General features: G+C 33.2%; 2 protein-coding genes across 2 annotated transcripts in view; both read left to right on the plus strand.

The window, feature by feature from the left end:
- Window positions 1-1,080: 1,080 nt before the first annotated feature.
- On the plus strand, window positions 1,081-14,868 carry pnpla3 (patatin-like phospholipase domain containing 3). The gene is made up of 9 exons (XM_056456000.1): window positions 1,081-1,387; window positions 3,100-3,332; window positions 4,938-5,003; window positions 7,311-7,520; window positions 9,826-9,886; window positions 10,002-10,202; window positions 12,022-12,154; window positions 12,830-12,937; window positions 14,038-14,868. Exons 1-9 carry the CDS (start codon window positions 1,201-1,203, stop codon window positions 14,258-14,260), a joined length of 1,422 nt encoding a protein of 473 aa, XP_056311975.1. The 5' UTR covers window positions 1,081-1,200; the 3' UTR covers window positions 14,261-14,868.
- A 711-nt stretch (window positions 14,869-15,579) lies between these two features.
- The window catches only part of ttll12 (tubulin tyrosine ligase-like family, member 12), a 38,726-nt gene continuing 28,690 nt past the window's right edge, over window positions 15,580-25,615 (plus strand). Inside the window, exons 1-4 of the mRNA XM_056455999.1 lie at window positions 15,580-15,776; window positions 15,972-16,132; window positions 17,715-17,913; window positions 19,313-19,472. Of these exons, the coding sequence (XP_056311974.1) occupies window positions 15,642-15,776; window positions 15,972-16,132; window positions 17,715-17,913; window positions 19,313-19,472 (655 nt within the window). The 5' untranslated portion in view covers window positions 15,580-15,641. The remainder of the gene's footprint in view (window positions 15,777-15,971; window positions 16,133-17,714; window positions 17,914-19,312; window positions 19,473-25,615) is intronic.

Genomic DNA, 25,615 nt, shown 5'->3' on the forward strand with positions numbered 1-25,615 from the left:
CCCTGTTATATTCCTCAAGCCTATCAGAAAACATAAACAACACGTTTCTTGTAGTAAAAGCATGAACTTGCTAAGTGATTGTCAAGAGTTTTATTCTGTATAGTATTGCAATAAAGCCAAATATATATTTGAAAGGGCAAAACTTAGTTATTATTTTACATTAAAATATATAATTTTTTATTATGAAAACAAATCCAACAAATGTCTTGATTATATTGTTAATCTCTTTATTGTATTGGCAAAGTTTTACATACACAATCGGAAATTTGCTAAATCATCTCCCACATTAACAGTTTTTTGTATCGAGTTTGACTTTTTTATTTCTTCTGAGAAATTGTTGAAAAGCAAAAAAATCTGCGATATGAATCAATTATTATGACACTTTTTTTTAAATTCCCCTGTTTATTCTTAAAATCATTGGATGAAGACTGTACTTTGTGTTATTAAATTTATTTATTTTTATTTATTTATCTTTGTTTTTTAAGTTTTTTACCATTGTTATTTTAGGTTTTTTGTGTTTCATATTTTGTATTGTGTTGTATGTTTGTTCCTGATGGTTATGCAGTTTAAAAAATAGTATTGCACTAAAACATTTTGAAGAAGAGAATCTGATTTCACAATAACTCAATAGCTATTTTAAAGTATTAATTTAAAAAGACGATCTGTTAATTCATAATAAAAGCCAAGATACTATTGTGTTTTAAACTAATTAGCTACTGATACGCATGCACATTGAAAATTGGTGTTTTGTAGGAATAAATGAGTTGGTGATTTTTCGAGATGTGTACACAATAAGAACTAAAATCCTCTCATTACAAATATTAGCATATCTGATATTTGATATAAGCCTAATAGAAAAACTACTCTACTTTGGAGAATTAGATTTTATGAAATAGCTGTACCCCAATCACGTGACAATGTTGTGCAATATAGGAACTGTGAACTTGAACTCGAAAATGTAAAATTGGCAAAATATAGAGAGGAACAACGTATGACCAAATAATAATGAACGTAACATGAAGGAAGTCGCTATCTGCTGCGGCATGTTTCCTATTGGCTGCTGTCCTGACAGACGCAGTAAACTCAAGAGCAAAACTCCGAACAACATCAACAACCACTCCTTTCTGCACCGAGGCGAGCAAAACGCCTTTAAATAACATGTTAGCTTGCACGCCAGCAGTCTGAGATTTAGCAGCAGTCATGTTTGATTTGAAGGAAGGCTGGAATCTGTCGTTCGCCGGATGCGGGTTTTTGGGGATTTATCACATCGGTGTGGCGAGCTGTTTGCTGGAGCAGGCGCCCTATCTGATCCGCGGAGCCACGAAGATCTACGGAGCCTCGGCAGGGGCCCTCACTGCCTCTGTGCTCACTACTGAGGCTTGCTTAGGTATGAAACTGTATGCAGGTTAACTAATGAGTGTTCAGATATGCTGTCTTTGAAGGAAGCTTACTGTCAATTTTGGTTTGATAGAAGATGCGTGTAACTAGTGAGATTTAGAGTGGTGGGTAGGATAATTACAGAGTGATAATAAAGATGTTATTATTAAATTCGTGATGTTTATATGAAACTTGGAATATTTCTACAATATTGTAGCAGGAGTTTTTATATTGCCTTCTATATATAACCTATTTTCAGTTATCAATTGTATTTTTTATTTTCTTTTTAACAATTTTTATTATATATATATATATATATATATATATATATATATATATATATATATATATATATATATATATATATACACACTGTTAAAATTGATATTTCTGTTTGTAAAATTGTTTGTGAATATTTTGAAATAGATTTTTCTTTTATTCCAGTTTTTATTATTATTTGTATTTTTTATTTATTTATTTTGTATTTATATATTTATATTTAAAATAATAATTTTATTTTTAGAAACTTTAGTTACTCATCTTAAACACTTACTGCCTCCATGCTCACTACTGAGTCTTTGTAGAAAGCTTACTTTCGATTTTGGTTTGATAGGAGATCTGTGTACCTAATGACATTTAGGGTGGTAAGTATTTACATGATAATAAAGATATTATTAATGTAATGTTTATATAAAACTATTGTAATATTTATGTAATATTGTAGCAGGAGTATTTAAATGTAACCTATTTTCGGTTTTTAATTTTTTATTTAGTTTATAATGTAACCAATTACTATCATTTGTTTTTTGTTTGTTTGTTTGTTTGTTTTTTCCTAAATAATAGTAAAGTAATAAAAAGGTAATCCCCGACAAGAGCATTTTAAATTATGAATGGACAATTATATATATATATATATATATATATATATATATATGTAAATGTATATGTGGTTTAAATAATATATGCATATTTTTAAATATGTTTGTAAATAGATTTGTTTCTTTTCATATTTTCAGTTTTTCATTATGTGTAGTATTTTATTTATTTTGTATTTATTTTGTATTTTTTTGCATTTAATTTTTTGTTTTAGAAATTTTTGTCACTCATCTTAAACACTTAATTCAGTTTGTTGCTTAGTCAACATTTCTAATAGTCAACAATGGGACACGAACTCACTTCTCAGTGCAAGACCAAAATATTAGATCTCTGCATCCTTTTTATTAATTGTCTCGTTGGAAATTGATAAAACATGACTAAGCTCCATGTCTATGTGTCTGAGCAATAAAATGTTTCTTCGGACGTGTAATCCAGGAGCTGTTTCTATTGGGCATTTAAGCAACAGTCCAGTTGATCACTTTAAATGAAAGTATCACTGATGTGACTAACTCAAATATCGGGGGTTTTCTACCTAAAGTATCCAAGAATTGAGTTTATAAGAGCACCAAATGATTCTTAAACACTTAGATTATGTTAAAATACACTTGAATGACTTCATTCTTTCACTTTCATGTTATATCTGAACTATAAAGATGATTCAGACGCTAATCAACCTTTGGTTTATTACGTATGTTCAGAGGTTGTATGTAATAGTGAGAGCAAAGATGAAAAATAACATATTACAACTGTATCACATTTCATATTTGTTCATTTTATGTTCTTGAATTTCTTATTGTGTATTGCTTAATTCATTATGTGTGTGTTTGTGTGTTTTCACCTATGTAGAGAAATGTTGTGAAGACGTCATCAATGTTGCCAAGGAGGCACGCAAGCGTAATCTGGGCCCTTTGCACCCAACATTCAACATAGTAAAGGTGATACGTGGAGGCCTGTATCGTGACCTGCCGTCTAATGCTCACACACTCTCTTCTGGAAGACTTTGTGTTTCCCTCACACGCGTCATGGATGGCCAAAACGTCCTGGTGTCGGACTTCAGCTCCAAAGATGAGCTCATCCAGGTTAGGGCATCCTGTTGGCATAGAAACAGCTGGGAAAGGGAATTTCTGTTTACTTGGATATCGCCCTTTTATATTCCTTTATCTACATGATGATGATTGCATAGGGTTATAACATGAGATCACACTAATATTATATCATCTGATTAATACTTTTAAAATGATGTCACAACTTTTGTTTTCTGAAGAATCATCAGGAAAATCCTCATGCATGCCCATTTATTAAATATTTAAGCTTTTTTTAATTCGGAAGAGCTGATTGTTTATGTTTTCATCATGCATAAATAAGATTTATATATAGATAAACTGGGGCAGAAAGGTGGCTCAGTGGTTAACCCTGTTGCCTCACAGCAGGAAGGTCGCTGGTTCGAGTCCCGGCTGGGCCAGTTGGCATTTCTGTGTGGAGTTTGCATGTTCTCCCCGTGTTGGCGTGGGTTTCTCCGGTTTTCTCTACAGTCCAAAGACATGTGCTATAGGTGAATTGAATTAACTAAATTGTCCGTAGTATATGAGTATGGGTGTTTCCCAGTACTGGGTTACGGCTGGAGGGGCATCTGCTGCGTAAAACATATGCTGGAATAGTTGGCGGTTCATTCTGCTGTGGCGACCCTTAAAATAGAAACTTAAGGAAAATTAATATATAAACTGACAAATAATGTGTGAAAAAAAATCATTTTCTTTCTGTGCCTATTCATAAAAATTGTGCAAACTTGGCTTTGTATTTAAACAAAACTAAAAGTACTAAAATTAATGAACTAATTAAAAACCAAAAATAAAACATTGGAAGAAAGTAAAGAAAATTAGAAGTGTTGCTTTTGCAATTAAATGAAATGAAATATAACATTAAAATGCAAAAAACTTAACCTAAAAATAAATAAATTAATGTTAAATATAAATATTTCTGATTAAAAAGGATAAAAATGCAAAAAATAACTAGATGACATTTCTTTGTTATGAATAGAATATATATTAAAATGAAAGCCAATTCCAAATATACAGATTAGTATTAAAAAAGAGTACTATTGTAGTAGGATTATAAATAATGCTAAAATAACACTGATTTCTTTCTGTTTTTATTTTGTACATGCATATTCGGTAATCGGAATGCAAGTGTTTAGCCATGTATGTGCATTACCTCTAAATCTGATCTCAACAAACATCCTGAAACCACTCTCTGTTCTGGCTTTCACATAATATTACTGTATTTTGAATGTAAATATATAAATATTACTTTTTGCGTGCCTCATTTTATCCCACACATTGCTTTGGACTAAATCATCAGCTAAATAAATAAATAGAAATGACTCCCTGGTAGAAGAGATATTGTATCTCAATGGGACACTCCTGGTTAAGTAAATTAATAAAATAAATAAATGTTTCCAGGTTGTTGTTGTTGTTTTTTCTTTCAATGCAATAATTAAAAATGGTCTGCATGATCTGCACTTGTCAAAATAATTGCTTTATTTTCTTTATTTAAAATTCTTCTTAGATTTAAAACACAAATGTTTTAGTATTATTTCAATGCACACACAAATAAACATCTTTATAGCAATTTAAACAGGGCCAATTTCCGCTCCATTTTCACATTTAATTCCTCTCCATTTCTAGGCTCTCATCTGTAGCTGTTTCATTCCTGTGTATTGCGGTTTAATCCCTCCTGCCTTCCGTGGTGTGGTAAGTGTTAAAGCTCATAACAAAAGTCATGTCATTTTTTTAATGAGCCAATCCATGAGGCGCTCTATGAGGAAACACGGCTAGAATATTTGGCTTTATTTCAATATGGGAGAATTAGGACATTTCAACAGGAGTTCAAAGAATTCAGTCACTGGGGCACAATAAATTAGCCTGAATAAGAGTATTAAATATGCTTATTGTTTCAGTCATTCTTGTTACTACTAAGTATATCTGCTAATAGCCCACCCTCCACCCATTTTTCAGAACATTGTGTACTTGTACTTTGGAAAGGAGATGTCGATGTATAGAAATAGCTGAGAGGTTGAACAGTTCACATGTCTGTTTATCTTTAGTTACAGCTGACTACTGGTTATTGTTTAGTTCCTGGACCTTATATTAACCATGACTTTCTTTGAAATATTAAAGCCAGATTAATTAATGCATCAAAAGTAGATTTAAGCAAGTGGATCATTGAGTAAATTTTTGCTGTGGAGTCGCCAAATAAAGGCTGTCACGTAAGGCTAATGGTCTGATCACACCACTGGTTCACTGCTGGTCAGTTCAGAATCAGACCACTCTGGGATTATAATGCAATAGCCTGCAAATGCCAATGTCTTGGCTTTTTACAAATAATTTCCCCTTAGAGATCTATGAACTACTGGATAGCTAGAATTGTGTTTTTAGGTCTGTGACAGTGATTTCCATTATGTGTATTTAATTTATTATACAAAATTTAAATGAAATAATGTAAAAAATATATATGTAATATTTATTATTGATAAATACATTATTGAATTATTAATATGGTGGTTCTGTAAATGAATTTTTTAAATGATGTTTATCAAGCCAAAAATGAACAAGAGACCAATTTTGTCATACTTCAGTATTCACTCTTTTAATGTTACATATATGCCGCTTATATCATATATAAATGTATTGTTTATTGTGATTTATTTAAGTTGTTTGTATTTATTGAATTAATTATTTGAATATTTAATTAGTTATTAATTAATTTATTTTTAATTATGTTCAAACAAATATTTTTTAGCATTGATTATTATAGTTTTTATTAACAGTTTCTTTTTTTTTTTTCATTTTCTTTTCAGCTTAGTCCCTTTATTAATTAGGGGTCGCCACAGCGGAACAAACCGCCTATATATTTTTTTTCTGCGCAAAAAATCTATCTACATGTTTACTATTATTAATTAGAGACTCATGATCACATTTTTGATGACTTGCTTCAAACCACTAGGTATTGAAATAAGTCAGCAATTAGGGATTTTAATAATTGTAAATATTTATTTATTTATTAATTCATTCATTTAATTATTTTTAATTATGTTCAAACCAGTATTTTGTAGTATTGATTATTGTAGTTTTTATTAATAGTTATATATTTTTTCTGAGCAAAAAATCTATCTAGCTGTGCCTTTACTGAATAAGCACTGTGCTACGTCCGACAGATCGCACTATATTATGTCTTTCTTTTCTTTTTTTTTATTCTTTTATAACCTGCTTTAACACATTTTAATCTGTTTTTAATCATTTTATTGTTTGTTTTTGTTTTTTTTCTTATACTTGTTATACTTTCTTATACTTTACTTATACTTTTTTATTCTTGTTAATGTAAAGCACTTTGAATTGCCACTGTGTATGAAATGTACTATATAAATAAACTTGCCTTGCCTTGCCTTATCTACATGTTTACTATTATTAATTAGAGACTCATGATCACATTTTGATGACTTGCTTTAAACCACTAGGTATTGAAATAAGTCAGCAATTGGGAATTTTAATAATTGTAAATATTTATTTATTTATTTATTTATTTGTTTATTTATTTGTTTATTTATTTGTTTATTTATTTGTTTATTTATTTATTTTTAATTATGTTCAAACCAGTATTTTCTAGTATTGATTATTGATTATTGTAGTTTTTATTAGTAATTATATATATTTTTTCTGAGCAAAAATCTGTCTACATGTTTACTATTAATAATTAGAGACTCATGATCACATTTTTGATGACTTGCTTTAAACCAGTAGGTATTGAAATAAGTCAGCAATTAAGAATTTTAACAATTGTAATTATAAAACAATTTAAATCATAACTTATTTCTAAATGTATTCTAAATGTGTCATTGTAAAAGTTCTTGTCACATTATTTCACCCATAGTTTGACATTTAATTACATAATTTGACACACGACTGTTGCTGATTTAATTTCATGTGTTTTCTTTGTTATCATTGGATGATAATGAGTGAAACTTAAAATATAAACACCTCCCACTTTTTCTGTCTTGTCAGCGTTATGTGGATGGCGGCATCAGCGATAATCTGCCCCAGTCAGAGCTGAAGAACACCATCACTGTTTCTCCATTCTCCGGAGAGAGCGACATCTGTCCAAAAGACAATTCCACCAGCTTCCACGAACTGCGTTTCACAAACACCAGCATTCAAGTTAATCTGGACAATGCGTACAGACTGAGCAAGGCCCTGTTTCCCCCAGAGCCTAAAGTAAGAACACACACACAAACATAGAATTGAAATCAGAATTATTAGCCCTCCTGAATTATTAGCTCCCTATGTATATTTTTCCCAATTTCTGTTTAACACATTTCTAAACATTTGACATTTGAAGTGACATTTAAAGGCTTAACTAGGTTAATTAGGCAATTTAGGGTTATTAGGCAAGTTATTGAATAACGATGGTTTACTCTGTAGACAATTGAAGGACAAATATAGCTTAAGGGGGCTAAAAATATTGACTTTAAAATGGTTTCAAAAAAATTAACTGCTTTTAATCTAGCCAAAATAATGCAAATAAGACTTTCTCCAGAAGAAAGAATATTATAGGAAATACTGTAAAATTTTTCCTTGCTCTGTTAAACATCATTTGGGAAAAAAATTCACTGGAGGGTTAATAATTTTGACTTCAACTGTACACACACACACACACACACACAAGCCTGAGCGTGATTTACATGAGCAGTTACACAATCCCCCTCTTTATTACGCCTTTAAGAAACACGTGTTGGTAAATACCTCACTTTTATGGATCTGTCCTTAATCTATTTGCTGTCAGATTAGCAGTTTCACTTTAATCGATTTATTTTTCATTGTTTCATTATTTATGTTTTCACTAATTTACTTTGTTTTGATCATTTCTATCATTTTTTAAATATAATTATAATATCCATTAATGCAGAGTTGGCCAAAGACCTCAAATGCAAACTCAATGCACTTCTGGCCACTAAGCAGTTCACTAGTGCTGCAAGTTTGAAGGATTACTTATTACTTATCCTGTCAACAAGAGCCAACAGTACACGTGTGTTCCTGAGGTTTTTGTTTACAACATTTGAACAGAAGGCCTGTTTAGCAGTGCAAAATCCTGTATTGTATTTAAGACATTCTTTATGAAGTTTTTCGAGCTTTGTGTTCTGCCACATGCATTCTGCTTTCCTGCATTTTCTTTTCATGCATTGCAGTGCTGCCATAATAACATTACCATGGTATAATGCGATAATCTAATATAATATTTTAATAATATAATGCAAAACCATTAATAATACCGTGCACTGTAAAAAGTGATTAGTTGACTTTACTTAAAAAAGAGAGTAAATTTGTTGCCTTATAATTGTTGAGTAAACAAACAATGTGCAAAATTTTTTAAAGTAAAGTAACTAACCACTTTTTACCGTGTGGGTTTTACTATAAGGCAATGGGTTTACTCACTTTTTTAAAGTAAAGTAACCAACCGCTTTTTACCGTGTGGGTTTTACTATAAGGCAATGGGTTTACTCACTTTTTTAAAGTAAAGTAACCAACCACTTTTTACCGTGTGGGTTTTACTATAAGGCAATGGGTTTACTCACTTATTTAAAGTAAAGTAACTAACCACTTTTTACCGTGTGGGTTTTACTATAAGGCAATGGGTTTACTCACTTATTTAAAGTAAAGTAACTTACTGCTTTTTGCCGTGTGGGTTTTTCTATACAAGTTTGATGTTATTTCGATTGTATTCAAAATTGCATACTACCCTACTGTCAATAATGTAAAAAAACAGTCTGGGAGCCAAGTATTATGTCTGAATGTTAATTTAAATTAAAGAAGAAAAATAAAAAAGTATCATGTCTGAATTCACAGTATGTTTTAATGTATTTGTAGCTAGAAATATTATTTAGTTCCATTCCTCCCAATATCTGCATATCATCATAACAGTTTTGAAGTTCAAGTGCAACAGTAGTGCATATTCAGGTAATATATGATTAATACAGACACACTTACAGTGTCTTTTCAACTCAGCGACACATAGTCTTCGTTCATGCATATGCATTTTGCAGGCATACTAATATTTCTAATTGTAGCATAGATTTTTGCTGAAGTAAAAACTGCAAGTAGTGCATTTTATGCTGTTAAACTGTGTAGCTTTGCAGATCTTATACAGTTGAATTGTATTCATTGTATAATGATGGTTTGTTCTGTAAACAATCGAAAAATAATTTTGCTTAAGGGGCAAATAATACTGACTTTAATTTTTTTTTTTTAAATTTACAAACTGCTTTTATTCTAGCTGAAAAAAATCAAATAAGGCTTTCTCCAGAAGAAAAAATATTATCAGACATACTGTGAAAAATTCCTTCCTCTGTTAAACATCATTTGGGAAATATTCGACAAAGAAAACATTCCCAGGAGGGCTAAAAAATTCAACAGATACACACTTAAAGTATATGAAAAACATTACAAAGCATTATACAATCTTTTCAATTACTTCCATTTCTTAATCACTGATTAAATCCTGGCTCTTGCACTGTTCTGGCAGGTGCTTGCAGAGATGTGTCAGAGCGGGTATAAAGACGCCCTACGGTTTCTCCAGGAAAACAGTGAGCGCTCTTTATCTCTAGTATCTCTTTTATCTGCAATTGTTCATTCATGAATTATGCCAACTATGATACGTGCCTGTGGTGCAGAAGATAACCCGGAGATGTGTCTTTGTAGATTTGCTACAGGCAGCATGTCCAAGAGTAGACATGGCCGTGATTCAGGCCTCGCCAACCTGCTGCTGCCCTGGAAAGAAGAATCCAGTGGTGGAGGAAACGACCAAGGAGTGGGTCCTGCGGAGGCTCCGGCTCTTGAGGAAACACCACTGGTGGTTGGATGAACAGATTGTTGATAATCTGCCAACACCTATTAAGAAAGGTAGCTAAGAAATGTTTTCTTAGCAAGAAATAGTTTTTTTCTGCATGTTTTGGGGTATTGGCAATTGATGAAAATGCCAAGATGTGTGAAAAAATTTTGTTTTAAATTTAAATAAAATAAATAAATAAAAAATATGTTTATTATTAAACCACAATAAAAATGTTACGACTATTTTAAAACAGTTTTCTACAAGCACAATAAAAAAACTATTATTGAACAATTAAACAAAGAAAGAAAATGAAAAATTTACAGTAAAAAAAGCCCTTTTCGCCGTTTTTACTGAAAAAAACGTTATGGTAAAAATTCACACCATAAAGTCGTACTTCTTCAAACTTAAAACATCACAAATGCAGTGGGAAAATGTAAGTAAAATGATCCATGATTCATAAATGCTTTTCAAGAACTCTTAAAAAGTCAACATTTAACTTATTTATAATGTGCACCAACATTTGAGGCTAAATCTAAGTGGAAATGCATTTATTTTTTTATCTAGTGATGAGAAAACATCCACATGAATTACAATAGAAACACGTTTTTTAATAACTTCCTCCTTGTTTCTTGGTCTTAACAGATCATCGATAACTGATAACTGATAACTCAATGATAAAACAGCTGATCTCAATGTACACTTTCAAATGTAGTTTGAGTCTTTCTGACAGTCCTAAATCAAAGTCTGTCATGACAATAATTTACTTGAAGGACCTTTCTAGGACTTGCCCACAAAATTGTTGACAAACATCAGGAATCTGAATGTAAGATAACGTGACCGTGTTTGTTAATGCATTTCGTATTTTATCATTATTATTATAATGTAGGAAAATATAGCACCTTCTATTTTTAATAACAACTTTTATCTACATTTGTTTCCTTGGAAGTGACCATGTTAAATTTGGATTTTTGCTACTCGTGTAAACTACTTATTTAAAATGAGCTGAAACAACACAAATGATGAAGTTAATTTAATACCGGGTTCTTATGGGTGCTGGAAATCTTTGAAAATGAAAATTTTAATCTAGTATTTTCCAGGTTTGAAATGTGCTTAGATTTTGGATAATTATTGATGTCAGATATTGCTATAAAATAGGTGCTTAAACAGTGCGAGAAGGCAAAATGCATGGAGTTTACCACCACATGAGCGAACAATGCATTGTAATTAGAATAAATATCAATTTAAAATGAATGAAAGATGACACATTTTAGACGTTACTTTAAGAGGTAAATGACAGTAATGTAATGAAGGCCTGGGGGAAAATGTCCTTATAGTATTCTATAGTAAAGTATCATTCTAACAAGTAGTATCTGAAATAATGTGATGAAGTATGGATATATATGTAAATGTAAGTCATTTGACACTTTGACAAAATGTGAAAATTAAGCTAGAAAGTGCTTGAAAAGTGCTTAAATTTGACTCTGGAAAAGGTGTAAGATCCCTGTTTATAGTTTCTACAAACTTAAGTGGATTGAACATAAAACAATTATGTAGAAAAAAACCCTCAAGAATTGTGTTGATTCAGCTCATTTTAAATAAGTAGATTGAACAAACGAGAAAAGCCTTTTTTTTAGTGTATAGCGTTAATGTTAATGATTCATTAATTTTCTTTTCGGCTTAGTCCCTTTATTAATCCGGGGTCGCCACAGCGGAATGAACCGCCAACTTATCCAGCACATGTTTTACGCAGCGGATGCCCTTCCAGCCGCAACCCATCACTGGGAAATATAGCGTGTTATGTTTATTCATAAAGCTAAAGGATGTCCTGTTTTCGTTGTATAAATGTGAACTATTTTACCATCTTACTAAATCATGTGCATGTGTTTGCAGTTTTTTGCGACGCCTGCAGAGAAAAGCACGGTCTGCTGGCCCAGGTGACTGGTTTGCTGCCAGTGCGTGTGGCGTCTTATATGCTGCTGCCGTACACACTGCCAGTGGAATCCGCTTATTCTGCAGCTCAGAGGTCAATACCAGCACTTCATTTCTTCATTTCTCTATTGATCACACTATTAATGCACTACCTTTCAACAGTTTGGGGGACAGTATGATTTTTTTATATGTTTTGGGAAAGAAATTAATATCCGTGGCATTTTCAGCAAGGTTTGAAAGTACAGTATCTATTGTTATCATTTATAGTAAAGACTTTTTTGAGCATCAGTTCATCACATTAGAGGATCATGCATGTGACACTGAAGACTAGAGTAATTATGCTTTGAATTACAGGCATTGTGTATTTTTAATACATTAAAGTACACATGAAATCAAAACTAACCATATGATTTAGTTAGCTCGCATTGTTAGTTTTGTGGTGAACAATTCGTCATTAAGAAAAAAATAGTAGTTTGCCCTTTTAAACCTTATATACCTTATACCTTATATAAATCTGAAAATGCACTTCCTGTTTGTTTTCAGTTAAATTCTCAGATTAGGTCTGTCTGAAGTATGGGGTGGGGTTAGCATACTTAACCACGCCCCTCCAGCTGTCAGTTTTGACAGCGCTATAAACAGAAATGGTGAGCAGGAGGTGTCTGTTAGGTTATAATAACTCTCCCGAAACCTTTTCCCTAAGCTTTTAGAATGAAATGCCTCTGGGTGGACGCCACAGTGTTTTAACCTCTGTATCGTTTACATTTAAAAGGTTTTGGGAGTGGATCCCAGAAGTCCCTGCGGATGTGCGCTGGCTTACTGAGGTGGCAGGAGGTGTTTACAGATTGGCTTGGAAAGGTGCAGCATCAGAAGCAAACAGGTATGATCCCTCAGGAATCATTCATCTGTTAAACATCTTTACTTTCACAAAAAAACAACACACATTTATTCGATTTATTTTGGTTTTGTAGCATTGCAAGTCTTTACTCTCATTTTTTATAAATGTAATACATTTTCCAAGCAAATTTACCATGGCCATTTGATGTTTAGGAAACACTTCCTATTGTCAATGATGAACAGTTTTATGCCTTACAATTTTGTAAATATTGCTCAATAGGAAGTTCACAGGAAATATTGTCATGTCATAATTCAAAAGACAAACAAGCCACAGAGCATTTACTAAACGTCAAATTATAAATGCTTACAAATACAAAAATAATTAATAAATCTAATTTATTAAATCCAATTTCACTACATGTAAAAGTATGACAAATAAATCCTTTTCATCATCATCATCATCATCATCATCATCAAATGTTTAATATAGCTTTATATTCCATGCATATGACTGACACCTTGCGCAATTTTTTTATTTGCAAAATCAGCTAGTGTACTTATAATACTTATAATAATGTTAGATAAAATCTTAAATTTTATGTGATTTTATAAATTCATGTTATTTACTGGTTATTCATTATGAAATGGTATTCATGCTGCTTATTATATGCATGTTATTAAGATATTAATGGTTCATTATTAGTTATAAAGTATAATCTTATTCTGCATCTCTAATCCCACCCAAAACCTTACTAACTATTAATGAACAGCTACTTAGTAGTTTATTAATCTAATATTGTTAGTTAATGATTTATTAATACCTTGAATTGTGACCTAAACTAAAGGGTCATTATAATTGATGATTGCTCAGTTTAATTTTGAATCTGTAAATCATTGTTTTGTGGTGTAGAATTGGTATTTAGCATTAATATAAGGAATATAATTAAACGTACAGTCTAATAAGCGATGAAAGATTATTTTCACAAAACAATCCAAATTAAATTTTCCAGTACATCGCTGCGTAAAACATATGCCAGAGTAGTTGGCGGTTCATTCTGCTGTGATAAATTAGGCACTAAGCCAAAGGAAAATGAATGAATGAAGCCATACTAAAATGTCTTGAATGTCTTGTGTATTGTTTAGCGGCGCCCCCTTGAGAAGATGTGTTAGTGAACCACCAATGGCGGATTTACAGATGCCTATCAAGGCCGGCGCTGGACACATACCTCATTCTGCAAGCACCCTTGATAGTTACAAATGGACTTTTCCAAGCGACTTCCATACAACTTCCTCTATCGACTGTCCAGAAAGTCCTGTCAGTGAGCCCAGGCAGATGAGTTTCTTTGTTGGCTCACAAAGTAATTAAGAGAAGCAAATGGAACAGTGCTGGAGCTTAGTAAATATGTATACATGACTGCCCTGGTTTTATACATGTCATTCTGCATATTTAGGCAGTGGGAAAGACTGTTTGGGTAGAAAAACAATCTCTGGAATCCAGCGCCGAGTGTAAATATACATGACATGTCAAGCACTCCTCTTGTGACATTTTGGATGTTCTCCAAATGTGCCTTTCTTCCTTATTCAGAACCAAAGATGTGTTGATCTGTTGTGTCAGCCTATGTACTGTGGACATTTATGCCAGAGTTTACATTGCAAGTGGTGCTAATACTTCTCTGAGACCTCAGAATACTTAAATATGTGCCATACAAGTCCATGCCACAAATAAAGAGATTGCATATACTGTAATGTGAATTCATCTTCATTGTTTGCCCCCCTCATATCACTTTCCTGGCAAATTTGAAAGAATATTTGAAAGAAAAATCTACTGAAAGACAGTATGTGTTGGTATTTAGCAAGTACATAATGTAAACTGTCATGTAACGCCTGAAGAAATGTTTTTCTGTACTGATATGTTTGTCTGACAAATGTGCACATATATTTTATTGATTGTTGTTAAAAATATTGTGATTTAAAGCGACTCCTGCCTGAATTATTTAATCGTTAAAAATAAACTAAATTAATTATACGATGATTATTATAATATGCTAAATACGTAATTCTGATTGGTTGATCACAGCTCTAAGCCACCGGCACTACTTTTATTCCGCGTCTCTCATATCAATCCGCGGTGTGTGCGCGCCATCGTGTGGTTACAGCGTGTAACAAACTAGCCTTGGTTGATTCAAGTATTGATTTTAAAATATTTAAAACATGTCTTTAGTGTTAACAGAAAGTCTCCAATTAAAATGGCCTTATAAACAACGAACCCGTAAACAGGATACGATTGAGGGCGAAACTGAAGTGAAACAGAGAAACTGAAGTAACGTTAAGGTCAATGCTAATTCAGGTAACTAACGTTAGTAAGAAAAAATATATTATTCATAGTATAAATTATATATGATATCAATTGGTGTTGTATTTGTTTCTGTAATGCTAATAATACAACAATATATACATAAAAACTATTAATCTCCCTTAATGAACGTGTTTTATAGCCGATTTAAAATAACAGTCAGATTGAAAGTGATAAAATAATGTTACACAGTGTTTTGCTTATTGTTGTGACTTCGTTCTATACGTAAAACTGAAAATATTGCTACTCTTAATCATAATATTAAAACATACGCAATTTAAACGCTTCCGATATGACAGAAAACGCGACGCCCTGGCCCTTTAAACCTGTTACCCACAATGCACCGCTCCACAGTACACATGTGAGTTGTCAGAAACTAGCAACAAGAAAAAAGATGCACAACGGCAGTGTAAACACAGAGGAGGATAAAGAGTATCAGCTCTTCCTCTCTCTGCACAGTCCCGCTTTAAAGGCTGCAAGAATCCCTCTGCTTTACTGGAAGAGTTTGCATTTAAAACTTACCAATGAGGTAGATATATGATGACAACACTGCTGAGGCTGTCAATGTGTGTCAATTTGATTAATAAAATGTCTAACTTTATAGTGCATTACGTTACAACCATAATCATATTGCTTATTGTGTGTTGGTCATATACACCAAGACTCCAGAGTAGTTTGAAGTAGCATGAACAGGTAAATGTATTGATCGCCTTTTATCTTGTAGGTGTTTGACGCCGGTGATGTGTTTGGCATCATGCAAGTGCAGGAAGATGAAGAGGAAAATGAGGATGAAGAGAAAGAAAAGAGACTCAATCCTGGAGATGAGTTCGCTTATAAAGTGATTGTGACCAGAGAGAGTGGGCTGCAGGCTGCGGATCCCACCAGGTGAGGGCAGCAGTGGCTCATTTGGCAGAAATTCAGGTGGTCTTATTATTTGGAGGAGTTGAATAACACGGTTGTAAATATTTTATTTGTGTGAAATTACATGTGTGTGAGTAAATACAGGTCTCCCTAAGTAAATGATGCTGGTGAAAATGTTGTTTATACATTTACTTTTACTTTTGTGGGGGGAAAAGGTGTTAACAGGTAAATTATATAGCAATAAACAAAATTTCCCTGCCTGAAAGACAAAAAATAAACAAACAAAACAGCAAAGGAGCAGCCAGGACAAGCAAGAATGAACATAAATCAGCAAACCAGCATTAAAATGTACCTATATACAGTCAGGGTGTGAATTACAGGGGTGTGTGGGGGGATTGACTCCCCTAATTAGCGATTGATCCCCCTGAAGGACTTCAAAACAAGTTGTATGGAAGTGTCAGCTCTTTAATAGAGCAATAGTTTTCTTTTATCTGTATCTTAAATAATAATAATAATAGTTTATATAATAAAATGCATGCAATACCTCTTTATTATAGCGGTTTATACCATTGTGAATGCTTATTAATTACTTATTAATACTAATTGCGGCAATTGGTTTCAGAAAAAAATTATTCAGCAGTCTGAAGCTGGCAGATCTAAAGGACCAATAGACATTGCAAGGTTTCACAAGACACTTCTCTTGTAAAATAGGTGTTTGTATCTTCATATAGCCTAAAAGTACAATAAAAGTAAATGCAGTTTGAACTTGACCTACAGAAACCTCTGAAATAACTTATCAAAGACTACAATTGGTCAGAATACACTAAATATCCTGAAAACTGAAAACTCAACATGTTTTATTCATTCATTCATCATTCATTTATTTTATTTTCGGCTTAGTCCCTTTCTTAATCTAGGGTCGCAACAGTGGAATGAACCGCAAACTTATCCAGCATATGTTTTACGCAGCAGATGCCCTTCCAGCTGCAACCCATCACTAGGAAACACCTATTCATACTCATTCACACACATACATACACTACGGACAATTTAGCTTATCCAATTCACCTGTACCACATATCTTTGGAGAAACCCGAGCACCCAAAGGAAACCCGAGCAAACACGGGGAGAACATGCAAACTCCAAACAGAAATGGCAGCTGACCCAGCCGAGGCTTGAACCAGCGACCTTCTTGCTGTAAGGCAATCGTGCTACCCACTGCGCCACCATGATGCCCATACATAAATTAAAATATAATTTAAATAAATACATATATTTAATTCACTGAAGCATGTATTACGCAAACTAACCCTTCCGAAGTTAGTATTTAGGGGCTGCACTGCATCCTAATAACCCTTAAAATGTCATAAAATTATTCTGTTTTGAAATATTTCTTAAGAGAATGTTTGATATATAATCTATTTTTAACACTGAATTACATTAATCATGTTTTTTGTCTAAATAGTCATTACATTAATAGAAAGTCATTACTTTATGCTGCTCACATTGTAATTTATAGATTAAATAAAACAACAGATAATAATAAAACAGCATTCCACTTTCATTCATGGGTCTTTAACCCATTTCTCTCTGTTTTGCTTCACAGTGTGTTTCTTGTCGATCATGCCTGGACGTATAGGGTGGAAAGCGCACGTCAGCAGCTTCTGGAGATTCCTGGCCTGCTGATCCGAATGGCCAGTCTAATGTGTTTGCCTTTCCACGGAGAGGCTCCAGATCCAGACATTGTGGATCTGATACTGGACAACATGTGGAAATACAACCAAACCTATCAGCTTTCCCAGGGAGTAAGAGAAAGGAAATACTAATAGGATTTTGATATATGAGTCACACTTTACATTAAGGCTCCATTCTGTAATGTTAGGTAGCGTATTTACTAACATGAACGTAGAATAAACAATAATGTACAGCATTTATTAATAATAATTCAACATTTACTAATGCATTATTAAAATCCAAAAATGTCAACATCAATTAATGCACTCCGAGTTAACTAATAATTAATAATTGTATTTTCATTTATGGACATTAGCAAAACTGAATAATCACTGTAATAAATGTATTGTTTATTGATTGTACATCTTAGTAAATTTATTACATAATGGAACCTTATTGGAAAGTTCTTTAAAATATTTCATATTTGATAATGCTGCTGATGATAAATATGTTGTTTGATTGTTTGATGATACAATAATTGTCACAATCACTCGTGGACATCTACTCAAAGGAGAAGTTTCTCCAAAATGTCAGTGTTGCAATATCAACATAACTGTCAAACATATGCTTTTTGCAATGCCTTTTTTTTTTCTTTTCTTAATATAACGTGCAGTACCATACAAAAATACACAATGCATACAAATTCTTAACATTTAAAAATATACTAGGGAGAAAATTTGAAAATATAATTAGGAAAACAGTAATAAATACATAAAGATAATACTACATAACACAACAGGGTCGACACGCTCATACTTTAAGTGAAGAAATGAAATTCTCCCATTTATCAATGTCCTTATGATCCCCATTCATTTTAGCTAACATTTTTTCATGACACATTCTCAATCATTAATTTCATCTGTAATTTAAGTGTTGCAATGCCCTATTTTTGATGTTATCATGCAGGGATTTTTATCAGGAGTGAAAAATATTTTTTTTATGTGAATACTTCAAAAAATGGTAGAATTTTAAATCATATTTTGGTAACACTATTTTGATGGTCCATCTGAGTATTAGTAGACTGTTTGCTTAATATCTGCTGATACTGCTCCTTCAACAGACATTTAACTTTATATAAGAAACTTTGCAAGTGCATGTCAACATACTGTACACTAACCCAAACCCGACCAAACAGTCTACTTATAATCTAATGAGAATTAGTTGCAATGTAACTTAAATTCAACAAACAGACCATCAAAATAAAGTGTGACCCATATTTTATGTATTATTTATTATTTTATGTATTATATTATTTATTATTGATCTCTTTTTATTGTAATTAATGTTTTTATCATAAAAATGTCATTTCTAATAATGTAGTAATGTTTTAATTATTTATATAAAATGTTTATGAATTATTTAAATATTAATTATTCTAAAATGGTGTAATTTTTTTCTCTGTTTTTGCCATGAAACAGCCAGGGAAGCTAATATGGCATTAAACTCAAAACTCGCTCTCTCTTATTGCAGTCTGCAGAAAAAAAATTGCCTGTTTGGTACATCATGGATGAATTTGGATCTCGGGTTCAGCACTCCTCCCAGCCGACTTGCTGTATGGCACCTCTGTTTTACGCTCCGCAACAGATCGCTTATTCCGTACTCTGGCCACTGCAGAACCTGGAGAATGGAGGTATGCACTCACAAAAATCCATTTGCACCTACAGACCACAGACAAAAAAAAAATCTGTGCATTTTAACTTTCAATAGCACTGTAATATAAATGCCATGTTGCAGTGCTTCTGCAGGTCTTAAAAGTCATCCTTTAAAAGGTGTTAAAGGGATAAACGGGTTATGCTTTTAACCAGTAACTGGTCTTGATGATTTTTACTCTTTAAAAGTGTGAACTACAAATCTATAATCAAGTGTATATACAGTATGAAGCCCTCCTGAGTTATTAGCCCCCCGTATATATATTTTTTCCAATTGTTTTATGGAAAGAAGATTTTACCCAACACATTTCTAAACATATTAGTTTAATAACTCATATCTAATGACAATAATATCGCTTACCACAACAATTTCTGTGATAATATATTGCACAACAAAAATTCCTTATCGTGACAGGCCTAGCAGTGTGCTACTACGGTAAAGAGAGATCGACAATTAGCAATAAAATTTAAAAGCATGGAGATTTAAAGTGTTGCTAATGTGCTGGCTAGGATATGTGGTGTCTGCTGCTTCTGTGAGATGCTATTCTCAACTCTTGAGGCAACTAGTGTGCACAGTTTTTATTATATTTTCCCTCACATGTATTGTGCTGGATCGCCTTTATTTAATCACAATAATTAAATAAAGATAAACCAGAATCCTCCCTTCGCTATATTTCTTAGCTAGGGTTTAGTTAAAGGATCATCTTTATAATGTATTTTGCAAAAGAATAAATTAGATTCATACTTTACAACACAGGGTAACTTTGATGGGTGCTGGAAAATGAAGTCAATGTCCACTTTAGTGAAGAAAAGTAAGAAAATACACTTTTATTAATAAAATAAAATCCAGTGAAAAAGTAGAATAAACAAAAGACAAATGACAGAAACAAAATCCTTACTTTATCCTCCGTTGAGGATAAAGGGCAACCAACCTCAGAAGTCGGAAAGCGCAAAGCTGGTCAGTTTGGTTCAGCTTTCATACTTCCAAAATCAGGTCATGCACATAACTTCACCTCATATATCAGTGAGGACTTGACATACTCCATATAATTACCCATACACCATCTGGGTTTTACCTAATATATCAAAACACTAATTATAAATCACTGAGGACCAACTGCATGATGTGGTCTGACCATTCAGTCAAGAATTCTACTAGTCAGCAAAACTTATAGGTCATGTCTTATGTGAACAAATTTATAGCTGTCCCATAGGCACATCTTAGAACATGAATCAACATACAAACACTCTCATACACATTGTTTAGAGACTTTTAAGCCATTAAGCATTCCACAAGGTATTTCCAATGAGAGGCATCCCTAATTTACGATGACTATGAGACCTCCTGGCTTCGCGAGCAGAGTCTCAGGTCTTCAGGGTCAGCTGCGCGAGCTGTATGCACTCAGAGGATAGGAGGTCAGGAGAAGGTAAGAACCGAGGAGGGTCAGAGAGAGGTAACATCTCCCTCCCTCTCCGTTCATGAGTCTTGCGCGCCCTCTTCTGGTCACGTTGTGCTCTTCACTTACTCTTGACTGTTTCAGATAAAGTTGAACTCTGAAGTATTGGAATGTCAGAATACAGGAGAGGTTTGCGTTTGTATTTTCGTTGTCTCACATTAATAATGGCACCATTCGTTCCATGGGCACCATTCACTACAGTATATTTAACATCCACTTGCCAATCCATACATGTGCCCATTTTATTCAGTAAACATAAATGTATAGCAGAATAACTTGATTATTTATCAACTTTACACACATGACCGTAATGGTAAATTCATTTAATTGCATTTTACACACTCTCCTGTAAGCCCTTCATAGATACAAGAGATGTATGCTTATAATAATAGATTACACACACTGATTACTTCACACATTGATAAATATCTTCTTCAGATACTCCTGCTTTCTGTTTCACATAACATTAACATTTACTATAGTATTGTATTAACTAACATTAAAACAGAGGAGAATGACAAAAGAAAGAGGATAATTTCTGCAGTATCTTATCCTGTATCCTGTAAGTCTGCACATAGATTAGCTGATATATGAATATTTCATGTTTTATAGAATATTTAATATAAATAGTTTTTTCTTGAAAATGTCTTGCAATAAAGAGCCTGCAGAAACACTTTGTAGTAAAGACACACCAAATACAAACACACTGAATTTAAGTCCATTAATATATAAAAGTGTTTGCTTAAATTAACTTATGTGTCTCTGTGTCTCCTATATAAATGATAAGTAATATATCACTGATTGCTGTATTATTATGGATCAAACGCATGTGGTTTGAATCATTTGAATCGCTCAGGCGACTCACTTGCACACTGAATCAGCACAGATGACTCACTCTCTAACTGAACCATGATTCTGTTTGACCTAAATGTGTAATGCTAAAGCTTTATAGAGGTTAGTGTGGTAATACTTATTAACAGAGTTTTACATTATTTTGAATGAAACGTGATTTTAGGACATAATAAAAACACATTTTAAACAAAACTTTTCCTTTTTTGCATAGCAAGTTGTTTTAGTGCTTGTTACTATCTTTTTGTGTGCCTTTAGCAGGATGTAAGTTTATCTAAACTGTCCAGAAGTCTGTCCTTGACTGTTCTGATAATATACTCCTGTGTTGGCTTCTCTCTCTTGGAGTGCAGACTTTTATCTCCATCTGTGTGTTTTTTGCCAGATGGCCAGAGTGCTGAGACATTTCAGCTTTAGACATTTCTTTCCTATCGAGGCTCCCTTTGATCTGTTTGATTTCATCAGAAATAATTTATTTGGCTTTTTCTTTTGGCTACAACCAAAAAAATCTATCCAGTGTTTGAACTATACCGTGGCCTTTGGGGGAACCCACTTTTTTCTAACGAGGTGGTGGGGGGATTTTTTTAAACAATTAATCTATGAATATAAAACAAATATTTATATAATTTAACTAATATTATAAAGTAAGCTAAATGAACAAAACACCACGATAGTTTCGGTTTACTTTCTCGCTAAAAAGCTCTTGTTTTTCCATCAATAACTTTCTTTGACCCTTGAAAATATCTTTTGAGGAATTGATTTTAACATGCACAAACAGCAGCAGCCTAAACAACAGAACATAGTTGTCTAATTTTATCTGCAGTGTTTCTGTGACAGAAATACATTAATATAAAATCCACAAACACGAATATGTTTCACTTAACAACAAAATAAATAACCTGTTCATGTAGCCTATCAATTTCTATTCGCTCTATAAGCCCAAGATGATGACACTAAGGACAGCAAATGCTTTTTTTATTTTACATAGGCCACACATCAAAATAACACATTCATTCATTTTCTTTTCGGCTTAGTCCCTTTATTCATCAGGGGTCGCCACAGCGGAATGAACCACCAATTTATCCAGCATATGTTTTATGCAGCGGATGCCCTTCCAGCTGCAACCCATCACTGGGGAACACCCACAAACTCTTACATTCACACATATACACTGCGAACAATTTACCCAATTCACATATAGCGCATGTCTTTGGATTGTGGGGGAAACCAGACCACCCGGAGGAAACTCACACGAACACGATGAGAACATGCAGACTCCTCACAGAAATGCCAACTGACCCAGCTGAGGCCTGAACCAGCGACCTTCTTCCTGTGAGGTGACAGCGCTACCCACTGCACCACCGCGCTGCCCAAAAAAAACTAATTATATTTTTTAGGGGAGCCAATGCCTTAACTAGGGGAGTCGAGCTTCCCCTAGCTCCCCCGTGGTCCGCACCCTGTATCTATCTTTTATTTGAGAAATGGCTAAAAACCTGAATAAAAGTGAACGCTTCAAAATTGCATTCATGTTTAAGTAATACCATTAAGATTTTGGGTGGACTTGGTGTGTGTAATATTGTGTAAAAATACATATCTTAATATGTTTGTGATGTTTTCGATAACAACACTTGGTATAATGGCTGGTTAAGGCCTTTAAAGGATAAATAAATCTGACACTGTAGCTCACGCTGTTAATGATTTCCAACTGATTGACTGAAGAATTCAAACTATTCGTTCTAAATTAGAAATCAATGAATGGATCATTGACTTTGTGATGCATTGTTTATTGGATATCTACATATTTACAATGGTTGGATGTAGAGCTGCATGATATTGGAAAAATTGGACATATCTGCAATATTTTATTTTACCGCTATATGAATAAAATTTCACTAGATTTTTTGAATAACTCTATTTGGAAAGATTTCATTAATTTAGATCGACTGGGATGATCAAGTCTTTTTCTATGCAGTGCATCTGCATAAATTATAATAACTTATAATGGTTAATAATGGTTTTCAGGGGAGTCTAACAGTTTTCAACTACAGAAATTACATAATAACATGGTATTCGTTGAATTAATAATAACAAAAAATAAATATATTTATTAATATCTTCATAGTTTAATCTTTAATAAATAATAATAAACTGTGATGTGACTATTGGAGCTACACACATTGTGCTATTGATGCTCGAAATATATATTGTTCAGCCCTAGCTAGATGATATATTAAGTGTGTTATCAATTACGTATCAGTATGCATTCCAATATTTCTGTTAATTTTTAATATGCATTGACCAGTGTTTTATGCTTGCCTAAACTGAAATGCTTAGCTGACCCTTGTGCTTTTTGCACTCATCCAAGTGGTCAGGTAAACCTTGTGTGCTACATGCATAGAGAATTTGCTCTTTTTTTTCTAGCTGTAGTACTCATGACCTTCTTCTCAGGGCGTGATTTGTATTTTGAGAGTTAAATATACTCAGAAATGTATGTATTATGTTCGCAGAAAGTCAAAGAACCGCTTATATCTAGACTTCAAAAATAAAGAAGTCGAAATCATTAAGATTAAACTAGTAGAAGTCTTCAAACATGCTGAAGGGTTTTATTGTCACAGCAGTCAGCATAATAACATAGAGCTGATTGGGGGTCTCTGTCTGTCTGTCCTTTACACATAGCCTTCTTCCTATCTTTAGCAGTCTTCCAGTTCATTCATCAAATCTTCCTAACCTTTTTACTTTCAATATCCCCGCCGTTCGGGTTCACCCAAAGTTTGTACTCGTCTTCTCCAGTTGTAGCAACTCTTCAGAGACAACATATAATAGATTTTGCTCATTATAAATTATGATGTCAGCTGTAAATTCAGCATATAATATATTGTTACTCTGATTATGACTGTGTCTCAGACTGTAGCTCGGGGCCAGAGTCCTCTTGACATGCCGCAGCGCTTGCAGTCTGTTCAATGCAACTTAATCATTTCTGACTGCTCTGCAACAGTGTTTTCCGTATTTAGCCTACAGTCTGCCTGACAATGGCTTTTTTATATTCAGATAAATGAATAGTAGTCAAACATACACAGGATGATAATAATGAGGCTATTAGAAATGCAACACATAAGTGATAGTATAATGTTCACACTGCTTTATATAAATTAATAAAGTCACCAAAGATTTTTCAATAAAACCAATCTAGTAGTTCCCGTTTTTGCAGAACTCATCTGTCTATATTTTCATTTGTGGTTAGGCCCCAAGTGAGGTACGTATATGCCTGCCTTTTTTTTTTTTTTTAGTAAAATAGCAGCTGCACCAAAACTGTTCTAATGTACATCTGCATTTTAATTTTCCCAGAATCAGCTGCTTTTCATAGTCTACCTTTAAGTTCATGCTGTGCCGCACTTTGGCCACATGCCTTTTAACACGAAGACTTTAGACACTCAAATGGAGATATTGACTGCAAACTGTTGGACTCACATCTCTGTTCTCAACTTCTGCTTTTGGGGTGCACCTCTTCTCTGAATAACTCTGAAGGTTTATTTAATTTCCTGTTCATTTACTTTAACTCTTAGTTCAGTTCGACTTAATTTAAACTCTGAAATGTTTTAGATATAGACTAAATAGCATTTGGACATACACTCCAAAACATATTAACGGTGGTAAAAAATATTTTTACCTACTTGAATACGCAGGACATAGAAGGATGCATGCACAATGTCATCACACAAAGGAAAAACAGAGAAAACAACAGGCAGGAGATTGCTTGCAACACCTACTGATTGTAAAGTAGTAATAGTTTATAGAAAGTGTCCTGGCAAATGACCTCTCAG

This window comes from Danio aesculapii, chromosome 4, assembly GCF_903798145.1.
Source record: "Danio aesculapii chromosome 4, fDanAes4.1, whole genome shotgun sequence".
In the NCBI taxonomy this organism is placed as follows: domain Eukaryota; kingdom Metazoa; phylum Chordata; class Actinopteri; order Cypriniformes; family Danionidae; genus Danio; species Danio aesculapii.

Bases quoted from the DNA above. Each gene is read 5' to 3' on its own strand.
- pnpla3 (XM_056456000.1), top strand. From the start codon at position 1,201: ATGTTTGATTTGAAGGAAGGCTGGAATCTGTCGTTCGCCGGATGCGGG. The intron at 3,333-4,937 runs GTTAGGGCATCC...CTCCATTTCTAG, and splicing joins CCAAAGATGAGCTCATCCAG to GCTCTCATCTGTAGCTGTTT. The intron at 10,203-12,021 runs GTAGCTAAGAAA...ATGTGTTTGCAG, and splicing joins GCCAACACCTATTAAGAAAG to TTTTTTGCGACGCCTGCAGA.